Source organism: Microtus ochrogaster, unplaced genomic scaffold, assembly GCF_000317375.1.
Source record: "Microtus ochrogaster isolate Prairie Vole_2 unplaced genomic scaffold, MicOch1.0 UNK7, whole genome shotgun sequence".
NCBI classification, from domain to species: domain Eukaryota; kingdom Metazoa; phylum Chordata; class Mammalia; order Rodentia; family Cricetidae; genus Microtus; species Microtus ochrogaster.
The window spans coordinates 4,957,362-4,970,432 of record NW_004949105.1 but is presented as its reverse complement, the minus strand read 5'-3'; the positions used below and the strand labels follow the sequence as shown (position 1 = coordinate 4,970,432).

Sequence of the window (13,071 nt, the reverse complement as noted above, 5' to 3'; positions counted from 1 at the left end):
CAGCATCACCCGTGCTCCTCGTCCACCAGCATCACCCATGTGCCCGTCCACCAGCATCATCCGTGTGCCCATCCATCAGCATCATCTGTGTGCCCCAGCATCATCCGTGTGCCCGTCCACCAGCATCACCCGTGTGCTCGTCCACTACCATCATCCGAGATGCGCACTATAGCGTTTGGTTGGCTTTGCTGCTATTGTACCCCTTACCTTTGTACCTGCCATAGAGCTGCTCCAGTTTCTTCTGGTCCACCGCACTCTTCATAGACTCTCGGTGGAACGCCTCTGGGTTTTGGAAGAAACTATCTGTAGCCTCATCTAGTTTCCACTCATTCTGTGTCAGGCAGTAGATGGCAGTTTTCTCGCTAGCTTGTGTGCATGCCATGAACTGGCGGACTTTGTCCTTCTGAGTTGATTTAAGTTTATGCTTTGGGATGAAAACAAAAAGGTGGGAAAGCCAATGAATACATGGTTGCTCAGCCTTGATTCTTTGTTTTTTGAGACAGGGTTTTACTGTGTAGCTCTGGCTGTCCTGAAACTTACTTTGTAGTCCAGCCTGGCCTCAAACTCACAGAGATCCACCTGCTACTGTCTCCTGTGCGCTGGGACCAAAGGCGTGCACCATCACCACATGGCATACGTCTATTTTTACATTTTACACCTACATTTTAACTGGATTTATTTTTCTTGTTGGACCCAACTTTCAGAATAGCAGGGACCAAAACCTTGCTCTTCATCAGTCAAAAGACTGCATAGTCTTCTAAAAATGGAAATGAAAGCATAGCTACAGTAATAAATATATAAAAGTTTAACGAAAAGTCGATGAAAATCAACCTTTTATAGACAATATACTATAAGCCAGGAGTGGAGATGCACATGAGTAATCTCAGAACTTGGGAGCCAGAGACAGGAGGACTATGAATGAGTTCAAGGCCAGCCTCTACGCAATGAGCTCTAAGGGGCTATACTGGGAGTCCTGTCTATAAAAAGTAAATAAATAAATAAGCAAGCGAGCCAAGTATGGTGGTGCATACCTTTAATTGCAGCACATGGGACGCAGAGGCAGGAGGATATTCAGAGGCCAGTCTGGTCTACACAGAAAGTTCCAGGCCAGCCAGGGCTACGAAGTGAGTCTGTCTTAAAAAAGAAGAAAAAAAAAAAAACCCAAAAAGAAAAGCATGTTCCCTTTGTATAAAATACTGCTCCCCTCCCCCTTAAAACATTAGCACAATATCTCAGTAATACGCATCTGGTACCCTGCCAACAACACGGGGACTTGATGATATCCCAGGCCCCCCCCCCTGCAGAATCAGGAGCTTCCATTAAGTTCGGGCTCCAGTGAATACTGAGGAAACAGACAGTTTGGAAGCACTATTGTTTTAAGGCTTTTCTTAGTTTAGGAGCAGAACGGTGCTGATGGAAACACACAAATAACTAAGCGCTACACTGGAGGAAATTACAAAGGGCCACAAGGGAGCACACAAACCGTGAGATGAAAAGTGAAACAGAGGCTGTGGGGAGACAGGAATAGCACTGCCGAGGAACGGCGCTATATATAGTCTGCAGCGAAAGAGTGCATCTGCATGCTTGCTGACCAGCACAGCCACGCCTCTAAGGTAACTCAGGGAAAGCAACACCAGAAGTGATGAGCTCGTTTCTAGAAATCAAAACAGACTCCATAATAAACAGTTTCTTTCTTTATTCAGTAGAAATGGGGATCAAACCTGGGATCTCATGCACACTAGGAAAGTGCCAAGCTACAGTGGTCTGTCACCTGTCCTGAGGATTCTTTTTTTTTTTTTTAAACAAGAAGCTTTAAACAATAATAAGGGAACAATTTTTACTTAAGAGGACTGCACTTTTTTTGTTCAAATAAAGATGAGAATTTATAGTAGTAACAGAATAAATTTTAACTTACAGAAATACATAATGAATAGCAAGGTGCAGATGAAGAAATAAAGGGGGGGGGAGGCAAGAAAGGGATTAAAACAAAGACATGCATACCATGTACAAGAGCTGAAAATGGGCTGGAAAGCAGGCTCCAAGCCGCTAGCTGCCACAGCAAAGAAGAAAACGGGAGTAGGTTAGGAAAATCTGGTGCCCATAAAAGCCAGAAGAGTGTGACAGATCCCCTGCAATTGGAGTTAAAGACAGTTGTGAGCCGCCACATGGGTGCTAAAAACCAAACTCGGGTCTTCTTAACTGCTGAGCCATTTCTCCAGCCCCAGTAATAAATGTTTTTAAAAACCAATAATCCACAGCTAAATCTAAAAAGTGTTCGCTTTGCATTAAAAACCAGGTGGTGGTGGCGCATGCCTTTAATCCCATCACTTGGGAGGCAGAGGCAGTAGGATCTCTGTGAGTTCGAGGCCAGCCTGGTCTACAGAGTGAGTTCCAGGACAGCCAGAGCTTCACAGAGAACATCTGTCTTGAAAAACCAAAAAAGAAAAAACAAACAAACAAGCAAACAAAAAAACAGCTAAGAAAACTCAGGTCCAATGGGAAGAAAGGTGAATTGGTAATAATTTCCTTAAGAAAAATGGCTTATAAACTAAAAATTACAGGAAAATAAAAGAGCTCCAAGTCCATCCATGTAAGCAGATGAGAAATCCATGCCAAGGTCTACTTAGGCAAGTGACTTTAGATAAAGTTTAGCATGTCCCGGGAACCAAAGTCCTAGAGGACATTTTCTATGTCTCATTATTTTATTGTTTAAAATGCACAGATTTTTATTTTTTATATTTATTTATTTATTATATATACAATATTCTGTCTGTGTCTACAGGCCAGAAGAGGGCACCAGACCTCATTACAGATGGTTGTGAGCCACCATGTGGTTGCCGGGAATTGAACTCAGGACCTTTGAAAGAGCAGGCAATGCTCTTGACCTCTGAGCCATCTCTCCAGCCCTGCACAGATTTTTTTTTTTAGTGCAAGTTGTTTACAATTACTTAGTGTGTGTGTGTGTGTGTGTGTGTGTGTGTGTGTGTGTGTGTGTGTTAGGGTTAGGGTGAGTGTGTAGGTCAGAAAACAACTTGTATTGTTGGTTTTACTTATTCACCATCTGGATTCCAGGATTACAGGGATTGAACTCAGGTCATTGGGCTTGGTGGCAACTAATCTTAACGGCAGAGCCATCACTTCAGCCTGGACTGCTAAGTGTTAATTAACCCTTTTGCTCTATTAAATTACAATAAAACATTTCATTTTAAGAAAACCATCTCAAGAAGAGATGTATGGAGCTCCTTCAGGGACAACCTTTCGGGTGAGTTCTCTGCCCACTGTTTTCAATGGCTCATCTGCCTCACTCCTCACAAGTTTCCAAACTACATTTACAGTAGCCCACTGAGAAAGTGCCTGAAGTCACTGACCAGTGTTTCCATAGTCTCCCAGAGCTCAGCACAGTGCCTCACACACAACCGCAGCTGCTCAGAATCATTTCAGCAAGGGATAATCGATCAGATATACAGAAAGCAGGACAAGTGGACCTTTTGAACAGCAGAGGCTGGCATGGAAAAGGACAGGGGACCTGAACAGTGGAAGCGGGAATGAAAAAGCTTCAAACGCTTTATGTGTTACCTTGTGTACAATAAGGCACAATTTAGGCACAAGGGTGCTTCGATATAAGATTTAAAAAAAAATCTGTAAAATGTCCTTCCGGAGGCACCTCCTCTTAGGCTCACAGGACAACCATTTGATCACATAAATTTGTGGCCCACTTTAGGTTGACTGTGCTTTTGCAGGTCCAGGCCTGGAGAGTGGGTCCTTAAATCCAACCGCTTCCAGATTTTCAGCCTCCCAGTTAAGGGCACAGGCATGAGGGGCTTGGCCGCTGGCTCTGCTAGCCGCTGGTCAGGAGAGTCTTTCGGCTGCTCTTAATCTCTTGGTTTCTGGGTTCGTACCTTCTAGTTTTCCAGCCTCACCCTTCTCAGTATCCATTCCATCCCCTCTTGCCTCCCTAAGAGGCTCTCCCAAAGAACCCTGTGCTTTCCTTTGCACAAACTCCAAGACAAGCAGACATCGCTCTAGAAACAGAGACAAAACTTGTCTCCCTGGGTTCCCATCCGCCCGCAGCCTCTCAGAGCATGGCTACCCCAAATCCAAGGAAAGGGGTTGTCAGGTGCCTCTCCCGCCATCTACGCCTGTGCACAGATCTTCTAAGCTAACCCTCCTCTACCTCGGCGTCCTGCCAGTCTCTCCCATCTACAGGATCCCCAGCCTGATCTTGGCTTTGGAAAAGAGCGAGCAATTGGTGACATCCATTCCCGGCGCCAGCTGCGCGGATCGCAAACCATCCTCACCCTGCAGAGTCAGGCGCCTGCACCACCTCCCCGGGATTGCCTCCTTCCCTCTCTTCCAGAAACCTCCGCGGACCAAGAGCTGGCAGAGCTCGGCCAGCTCCGCCCCCGTCGGCGTCACTGCCCACTTCGACGCGGGTTGGCTCCGCCCATCAGGCAGGTGTCACCCGTCGCACTCACAGCCCCGTCCCGCCCTCTGGTCAGGGCAGCACTGGGCCGGTCAGGAGCCTTTGCCCTCCCAGAGACCCAACCAGGCTCCCCACACCTACAGGCAGAGCCATGCCTCTCCAAGTCAACCGTGTCCCTCCCTCAGAGCCCCTACGGGGACACCCGGACTCCTCCGCCCAATGATCCCGAAGCCAGCACAGAGCAGTGACCTCCGCGCTCGCCTCTGGCCGCACCTGCCAAGCGCAGACGCTGCCACCTACCATGCTCCCCAACGCTGCTGAAGCGGCTTCAATTTTCTGCGCAAGCGCACGCCGCTTTCCTCTGCGCGGGCGACCGTCGCCGCTGCTAGCAGCAGGTTTTCTGCGCAGGCGCACTATACTGACTTTCACTTTGGCCGGCTGGGAGGCTAACTCAGCCTCCCGTTCTCCGAGTGCAGTGTAGACAGGCGCCCTTCCGGCCTGACGTTCGGCGTTTTGGGCAAACCGTGACCTCTCTTTCGGAGGCTGTTGCTGTTTTCTGGCTCTTAGGTTACGCACTCACTGGAAGGAGACAAGCTGTAGAAACTACTGTTCCCGGCATGCACAGCGCCGTGCAAAGGCCGACGGAGCTGTCCACCGGCAGCTTGCTTAAAGGGGCCGCGACTACTTTTCAGCAGCACGTCTGAAGAGCCTGAAGTAAAAAGAGGGCGGTGCCGTCCTCCGTGTCCTGGACCCACGCCCACGAAAGGGATGTGGGCAGGCCCACGTCTGTCCTGCTGGCTGAGCCAGGAAGCTCCCGATCGGAGACAGTGATGCTGAGGTCTCAGGTCCAGGGAGCGGCCTCCTCCATTGGGGTGAGCTCTGCGATTGCGGGACTCCTGTCCTGAGACTGGTTACACCGGGGTCCCTTTCCGGGGAACTCAACCCTAGGGACTCCTACCCGGGGATCCTTCACGGTTTGTCGCTTCCAAAGGGGGAGTGTTCCCTCGGGGGCTGCCTTTGTTTCCTTTCCTGTGGGGGGCTCCTTCCCGGGAAGTTACCTTTCCAGTGATTTCTTTTCTGGGGCTCCTCTTCTCAAGACTTCACCTAGACTCGAGGATTTAGCTCCCCGAGGTACTGAGAACCTCTTTTTAAAGGTATACCTGGAAACGGGCCCCCCAAGATTGTCTTGAGGAAGGGTGCGGTGCAGGAAGTGCGGTGTCCCGCAACACTTGGAAGCTTATACAGCCTGAGAGGTGTAGTCAACAAGCAACCAAGGTTTCCACATTACTCAAGGAGTCCTAGTTCTTAGTTTGGGTGTAGGATTTGTGTGTGTGTGTGTGTGTGTGTGTGTGTGTGTGTGTGTGTGTGTAACCAATCAAGTCTGTTGAAAGTGACTTGGAAGGTCTCTCTAGCACAGTAGGTTTAACCTCTGGCTCCAGCCTTTTGCCAACTCTTAAAAGGAGGGTAGGACCGCATATACCCTAGCACCTTCGTTTTCAGCATCTAGCTCGGCTATGTGGGGCACAGAGTAGATTTGCTTACACGGAGAAATATTTGCTGCCCACGAAAGGGCCTCGTTCTTCACAGTCTCTGTCTCCTCCTTGGCTTCCCTAACAAGAGAAAGAACAGACACAGGCAGCTGACTAGCGAGTAGGTTCCGTCTCCTTTCTTTGTGGACTTGAGTTGGAACGTCCTGAACAAAGTAGCTAGTTGAACCTTTTGTACACCACCAAGAAGCTATGGTTCATGACATCTTATTCCTCTTCCATATTATGTTTTGTTCTTTTCCAAAGTAGTTTCAGGGATTGGTCTACTAGTGAAATGCTTCTCTCCCCTGGCTAATAATTTCACACAGTACTTTTTTCACTTTTAAAAATTTCTTTTAAGGCTGGGCGGTGGTGGCGCACGCCTTTAATCCCAGCACTCGGGAGGCAGAGACAGGCGGATCTCTGTGAGTTCGAGACCAGCCTGGTCTACAGAGCTAGTTCCAGGACAGGCTCCAAAAAACCACAGAGAAACCCTGTCTCGAAAAACCAAAAAAAAAAAAAATTTCTTTTAAAAGGAAGACAAACTATCTTTTTCATTATATATGCCAATCCCAGTTCCCACTCCCTCCCCTCCTCCCATTCCCTCCACCTGCCCTTCCCCCATCCACTCCTCAGAGAGGGTAAGGCACGATGCTTTGGGAACGGTTCAGTGCCCTCCCTACTGTATCTACGCTGAGGAAGGTATCCATCCAAAGAGAATAGGTTCCCAAAAAGCGAGTACATGCAGTAGGGATGAATCCTGGTGTCACTGCCAGGGCCCCACTGTCTGCCCCAGCCATGCAACTGTCAACCACATTCAGAGGGACTAGTTTGGACCTATGCTGAGCCCTTCCCTGTCCGGCTGGAGTTGGTGAGCTCCCATTAGCTCAGGTAGACTGTCTCAGTTGGTGTCCTCATCATGGTCTTGACCTCTTTGCTCATATTCTCATTCCTCCCTCTCTACAACTGAACTTTGAGAGCTCAGTCCAGTGCTCCGATGCAGGTCTCTGCCTCTGTTTCCATCAGTTGCTGGATGTAGGTTCTATGGTGACATTTAAGATATTCATCAGTCTGACTACAGGGCAAGACCAGTTCGGGCCCCCTCTCCTCTATTGCTTAGGGTCTTAGCTGGGGTCATCCTTGTGGATTCCTGGGAATTTCTCTAGTGCCAGGTTTCTTGCTAGCTCTATAATGGCCCCCTCAATCAAAATATCTCTTTCCTCGCTCTCCTCTCTGTCCTTCCTCCATCTGACTATCCCGTTCCCCCAAGTTCTCCTCCCCACTCTTTTCTCCCCTCATCTTCCCTTTCCAGCCTCCCTATTCCCCCAACCCTGTGCTCCCAATTTTGTCAGGTGATCTTGTCTATTTCAACTTTCCAGGTAGATCTATGTATATTTTTTTTAGGGTTCACCTTGTTACATAGCTTCTCTAGAATCAGGAACTATAGGCTCACTTCATTGAACTATAGGCTTCTTTGTTTACAGCCAGTGTCCACTTAGGAGTGAGTTCATACTGTAGTCCTCTTTTTGGGTCTGGGCTACCTCACTCAGGATGTTGTTTTCTAGTTCTATCCATTAGCGTGCAGATTTCAAGATGTCATTGTTTTGACCAATGAGTAGTACTCTAATGCTCACACAATGCTTTAAAACTCTCCTCAGGGCTCATGAGAATTATCCTGTCATTTACTTCCTCTTTCTTGTTTTCTAATTCTTGTAGTCCTTAGGTATGAATTCGTAGACTTTGGCTTTGCCAACTATCTGTTGTGTGTATATGGGGTATAAGTGCCCCTTTCAAGTGTCCTTTAGAATTTAAAATAAATTTTGCTGTTGGTAGAGTACACTTTTAATCCCAGCACTTGGGAGGCAGAGATAGCTCTACGAGCTTGAGGTCAGCCAGGGCTACATATTGAGACTGTCTCAAAAAATAAGTAAACAGATAAATAATAAATATAGTTGAGCACATGTCCTTGTGGCACAATTGAGCATTCCTTTGAATATATACCCCAAAGTGGTATTACTGGGTCTTGAGGAAGGTTGTTTCCTAGTATTCTGAGAAATCGCCACACTGACATCCAAAGGGGTTGCACCAGCTTGCATTCCCACCAGCAATGCAGAAGTGTTCTCTTTTCCCCACAACCTCTCCAGCATAAGTTGTCATCAGTGTTTTTTATCTTGGCCATTTTTACAGGTGTAAGATGGAATTTCAGAGTTGTTTTGATTTGCTTTTCTCTGATGACTAAAGATGTTGAACATTTTCTTAAGTGTCTTTCAGCCATTTTCGATTCCTCTGTTGAGAGTTCTCTGTTTATTTTATTGGATTATGTGATCTTTTGGTGTCCAATTTCTTGAGTTCTTTGTATATTTTGGAGATCAGGCCTCTGTCTGATGTGGGGTTAGTGAAGATCTTTTCCCGTTCTGTAGGCTGTCATTTTGTCTTGTTGACCGTGTCCTTTGCTTTACAGAAGCTTTTCAGTTTCAGGAGGTCCCATTTATTAATTTCCAACTCAGTTTTAAGACTAATAAGAAAAACTAGGTGAAGTAGATCCTTCACTTGTTCTCTCTAGAAGCAGCATTTTGCCCTCTGGGCTGTATAGTAGCAGGAAGTTGTCAGCAGTCACATTTGGAATGTTGTTCATTTGCCTGCTGTGGAGAGTGGCTTAGCTGTGCGAGCCCCAGGTGAATAAGTGTGTGTAAGCATCTTTGCCCTCGTCTGTTCAGGCCTGTCTAGCTCTTGGGAGTCCCTCCTACTCCTTTTAGCAGCCATTGCCACCACCTCCTGCTCCTAACGCTAAGGACCACTCATCCACGCGGCCTTCCTGCCATGCTGTCATTTTGAGAACACTAGGTGGACTTTACAGTGTTTTGCCTTTGGGGGATCTCTCCACCCAGTGTTGTGATCTGTCCAAGCTGTTGTATGTGGCTGTTCAGTATTGCAGAAAACCAGAGAGTCTTTCCATTTTATTATTATCATTATTGCTTTTGGGGGAAAATGTGTTCTTCTTATGTAACCCCGGCTGTCCTCAGACTTTCTATGTAGTTCACAGTGACCTTGAGCTCCTGGCTTTTCTGCCTTAGTTCAGCTTCCTGAGTATTGGGATTGCAAGTGTACACCATCCCACCTGCCATCAAAATGTCTTTTTAAGCAATTAAAAATAGCAGCAAACTAAAAATGTTTACTAATTTACTAAATTTTAAAAAATACTATATAAAATATATAGGGCCTGTTAGGCAGATTTGAAGGTAAAATAAAATGAACTTAGGAAAAAGGTGCCATATTTTATGGGTGTCTAGATAATTTCAATCATGTTTATAAGTATCTTTTATGAAAAATATTCCTGTTTACACAACTAAATCCTCAAAAAGTTGTTATAAAAAGTAACTCTCTCCTGTATGAACTGGAGGATGACTGATTCCAGGGACCAGGTTGGGGAAGGAAGCAGAAATGAGTGCAATACTCCCTTCTCACACACACTGCCTTCTGAGGCGTGACATCTATAAAATAGTCACATTTGGAGATCTTGATGTGTGGGGGACGATGAGTGACGGGAAGCGAAAATGAAGGATCCCAAGTTCCTGCCCTAGTTCTGGAGAAGCCCCCGTGTGCCCTTGTAAAGCGGGACTACGCCCCTTGGGAGCAGGAGGAGGGCAGCAGGAAGCATAGAGGTTACAGATCCGGTTTATTGCCATGTAGGAGGAAATAGTCAGTTTGCTTGTGAGTTGGTCACCCGGGTGGGTAAAGCTTTGTTGATACTGGCACAGAGTAAAGCTATCGAAGCAGTGAGTTCTTTCTCCATGTGTCTCTAGCCAGCCTGAGCAGCCAGACTGCTCAAGCCCTGCTGAAACCTGACAGTTGGCTTTCAGTCACAACGTGGTCTTTTCTTGGTGATTTCGATTGTTTGATTAGCTAAAATCATCTGAGAGAAGGAAGCCTCAATTAAGAAAATGTCTCAGTTGTACAAACATTAATATTTTTCTGTCCTTGTGACCAGGGTCCATGTCCAGCCGGTTCCATGGGTGACTCTTAGAGTTTAACTCACCGGATCTATCTAATCTTTGTTTCTGATTTGGTCTGTTTTTCAGCCTCCAAGGTCATTCCTTCTCAGGGACCGTTACTGAGCACTGCAGCCACCAGCTTCTAAGACACTGCTGTCACCTGCCTCGGGCAGCGTCTTCTTGTCTCAGCTCCACCTGGCACCAAGACCTCCCCACGCCCCAAAGCGAGACATCAGAAACCAGGTTCTCTGTTCTTTTTGCCAAACACTGATATGTGGTGTTAGTCTCCCTTCAGAGGAAAGGAGGATGAGCCTGAGTCTCAGTGGTGGAAAAGGTTTGAGCCTTTGGTCAAATCCTAGAGTTCCAGGAGCGTCAGACTCTGGAATGTCTGCTTCATTAACTACGGCTGACCTGGGAAAACTGACAATAAATACTCCCTAAGGCTCCAGGAAGCAGAGTGGCTGAGTGTGCCACTCAGCACCTCCAAAGACAGTGGCTTCCCATGTGATGGGAAAATTGACTTTTTTCTTCTGCTTTTTTTTTCTGAGACAGGGTTTCTCTCTGTAGTCCTGGCTGTCTTGGAACTCACTCTGTAGACCAGACTGGCCTCGAATTCACAAAACTCCGCCTGCCTCCGCCTCCTGAGTTCCGGGATCAAAGGCGTGCAGCACCACTGCCCAGCAACAGTGGTTCCTCTTGAGTGGACAGGTTCTGTCTATCACACGTGTCAGTTTATGAAGCTGTATGATTTACTTACTGCTCTAGCTGTTGGCTTGTTTCGAGACAAGACATTCTGTGGTGTAGACTGGCCTTGAGCTCCCAGCTGAATCTTCTTTTTCCCTCTCCTACATGCTGGGATTGCAGGCGTGTGACATGACTGCCTAGCAGGGCTGTGTTTTCAGCTTTTAAAGTCGTCTCTAAAGTCGAGGAAGCTCCTTCACTCGCCACTTATGGTGCTTTAACTTTCGGTGTTTGGTTGTAATCTGAATACAATAGTTCAGAGGTTGATGTAATGTCTCATCTGTTTCTTCAGCTGAGAATGTGCGTGTAAGATGCAAGCTGGATGTAGCAGAAGGCCCTGCACCCCGACCCTCGTCCTTGGACCATGAAGGTCCTGGATGAGAGCCTCTTCTGGATGCTGCTTCCATTCTTTCACCTGATAGCCAGCGCTGCCGAGCACGAGGAGGTCGCGAAACATGCCATCAAGTTACACCGCGGGAAGGGGGCCACCGCCACCCAGAGGAAGCAGTGGGTCCTGGACAGCTGCCGGAGGCTCACTGGGCTCCTGCGGCAGAAGAACGTCGTGCTAAACAAACTGAAGAGTGCCATCCGAGCGGTGGAGAAAGACACCACACTCTCGGGGGAGGAGAAGCTCTTCCAGGTGCACACTTTTGAGATCTTCCAGAAAGAACTGAATGAGAGTGAGAACTCTGTCTTCCAGGCCATCTATGGATTGCAGAGAGCCCTGCAGGGGGATTACAGAGATGTGGTCAACATGAAGGAGAGCAGCAAGCAACGGCTGGAGGCTTTGAGGGAGGCTGCCATTAAGGTCAGCTTCCAATCTGGGGGGAACCTGCCCTGTCTAGGGATCTGGCAGGGATGGGAGATCGGGGTGGGGTGACACACAAAATTAGGAGGGCTAGCTAGAGGGAACCTTTCTCACAGCCCTGTTTGTGCCATCATTGCTTCCAGAAGGCACCTACCCATGTCATGTAAATCTTAGTGCTCAGCTCAGACTGACTGGATCGGATTGTATGTTACCTGTAAACTCAGAAAGTAGCTAAATATTCGTGATTGGCACTATGATGCTTGCGGCGTTGCTGTGCTCAGCACATGGTTTGCTGTTAGCAGAGGACCTCCATGGGTGGTGAGCAAGCCTGCTTAGGATGCTTCTTTGCTGTTTCCTTGTTGCTTGCCCTGCATGTCTTTTTTGCTATAAGCTCAGTGTATATATATGAGCAGGTAAGAATGTTTGACTCCCTCTGCTGGTCAGAGTTAGAGTTGCACCTGTACAGATGGCCCCTTGACCTAGAAAACTGGTAGGTCTAATCCAGATCAGAGCCCTTAGTGGACGGACGTGAGGAAGTCATAGCCTGGTGTAAACCCTCACCAGATCTTCAATTCTTACAAATCGTTAGGAAGAGACAGAGTATGTGGAACTCCTTGCTGCAGAAAAACACCAAGTGGAAGCCCTTAAAAACATGCAACATCAAAACAAGAGTCTGTCCATGCTCGACGAGATTCTTGAAGACGTGAGGAAAGCTGCAGACCGTTTGGAGGAGGAGATAGAGGAGCATGCCTTCGACGACAATAAATCAGTAAGCAGCACTCCAAGTGACTTCTCCTCCTGCTAAGCCGTTATGATCTCATGGGCCCTGGCGTGCTCAAGATGCTCACATGTGCATCTTAGGGAAGCTGAGGATGAGAGGGTACACTAAAACACCTCTGTGCCACATCAGAATTCATGTGGCATGTCCTCAGAAGTGAGCTAGCTAGCCTGCTTTCTCTTGTAACAATTGCAATCACTCCCATATGAATGACTTATCTCAGGCCCCAGCTTTACCACTCAGCTTGGGTCGGGGCTCTAGACTCGGGATTTGGGGTGGTTGAGTTTTTCGTGCTTATCTACTGGGGCATCTGTTAAATTCTGCAAAAGACAGGTTTATAGCAGAAATAGGATTTAGGCTTCTCATTTGTCCGATGTTGAGATCATAAGGGAAAATTCATACTGATGCCAAGAATTGTGGGTCTTGGGGAACCTATAAACGGTTATGGGTGAAAACAAATCAGAGTAAATGCCGGTGTGTGGGGAGAATAGAAAACAGGGAGGGAAAGGGGCACTTAGTTCATTCTGGGTTCGAAGAAGAGCTCTAAGGCTTTTCTAGAGCTGCAAATATTTGGAAGAATATACCATAAATCAAGGAAAGTGGATGTTTGGAAGTAGCATAAGTCCTAATATTTTTACCTCTAAATTCTTTAGTTGAAAGATTCCCTAATTCTGGCTAATGGATGTTATTGGGTTTGTTTGTTTTGGTTTGTTGGAAGTATGGCATATTGAAGCCAGAGATGTGCACATTGCTAGAAAAGTACCTATTGAAGCCAGAGATGTGCACATTGCTAGAAAAGTACC

At 47.2% G+C, this 13,071-nt stretch overlaps 2 protein-coding genes across 5 annotated transcripts in view; one reads left to right on the top strand and one right to left on the bottom strand.

Moving 5' to 3' along the window:
- Nucleotides 1–4,849, bottom strand: part of Dcun1d2 (defective in cullin neddylation 1 domain containing 2) — a 19,753-nt gene extending 14,904 nt beyond the window's left edge. The window contains exons 1-3 of one of the 2 annotated variants that reach the window (XM_026788785.1): nt 4,299–4,849; nt 2,002–2,129; nt 208–424 (exon numbers count right to left, since the gene is read on the bottom strand). In XM_026788785.1, coding sequence (XP_026644586.1) covers nt 208–424; nt 2,002–2,004 — 220 coding nt within the window. In that variant the 5' untranslated portion in view covers nt 2,005–2,129; nt 4,299–4,849. The remainder of the gene's footprint in view (nt 1–207; nt 425–2,001; nt 2,130–4,298) is intronic. The other variant, XM_013353413.2, reaches the window with a different exon arrangement.
- Nucleotides 4,850–5,112: 263 nt separating this feature from the next.
- Tmco3 (transmembrane and coiled-coil domains 3) overlaps nt 5,113–13,071 on the top strand; it is a 36,037-nt gene continuing 28,078 nt past the window's right edge. For 2 of the 3 annotated variants that reach the window (XM_005366261.3, XM_013353446.2), the window contains exons 1-4: nt 5,115–5,295; nt 10,029–10,184; nt 10,975–11,490; nt 12,080–12,259. In XM_005366261.3, coding sequence (XP_005366318.1) covers nt 11,047–11,490; nt 12,080–12,259 — 624 coding nt within the window. In that variant the 5' untranslated portion in view covers nt 5,115–5,295; nt 10,029–10,184; nt 10,975–11,046. Of the gene's footprint in view, nt 5,296–10,028; nt 10,185–10,974; nt 11,491–12,079; nt 12,260–13,071 lie in introns of all 3 variants that reach the window. The other variant, XM_026788784.1, reaches the window with a different exon arrangement.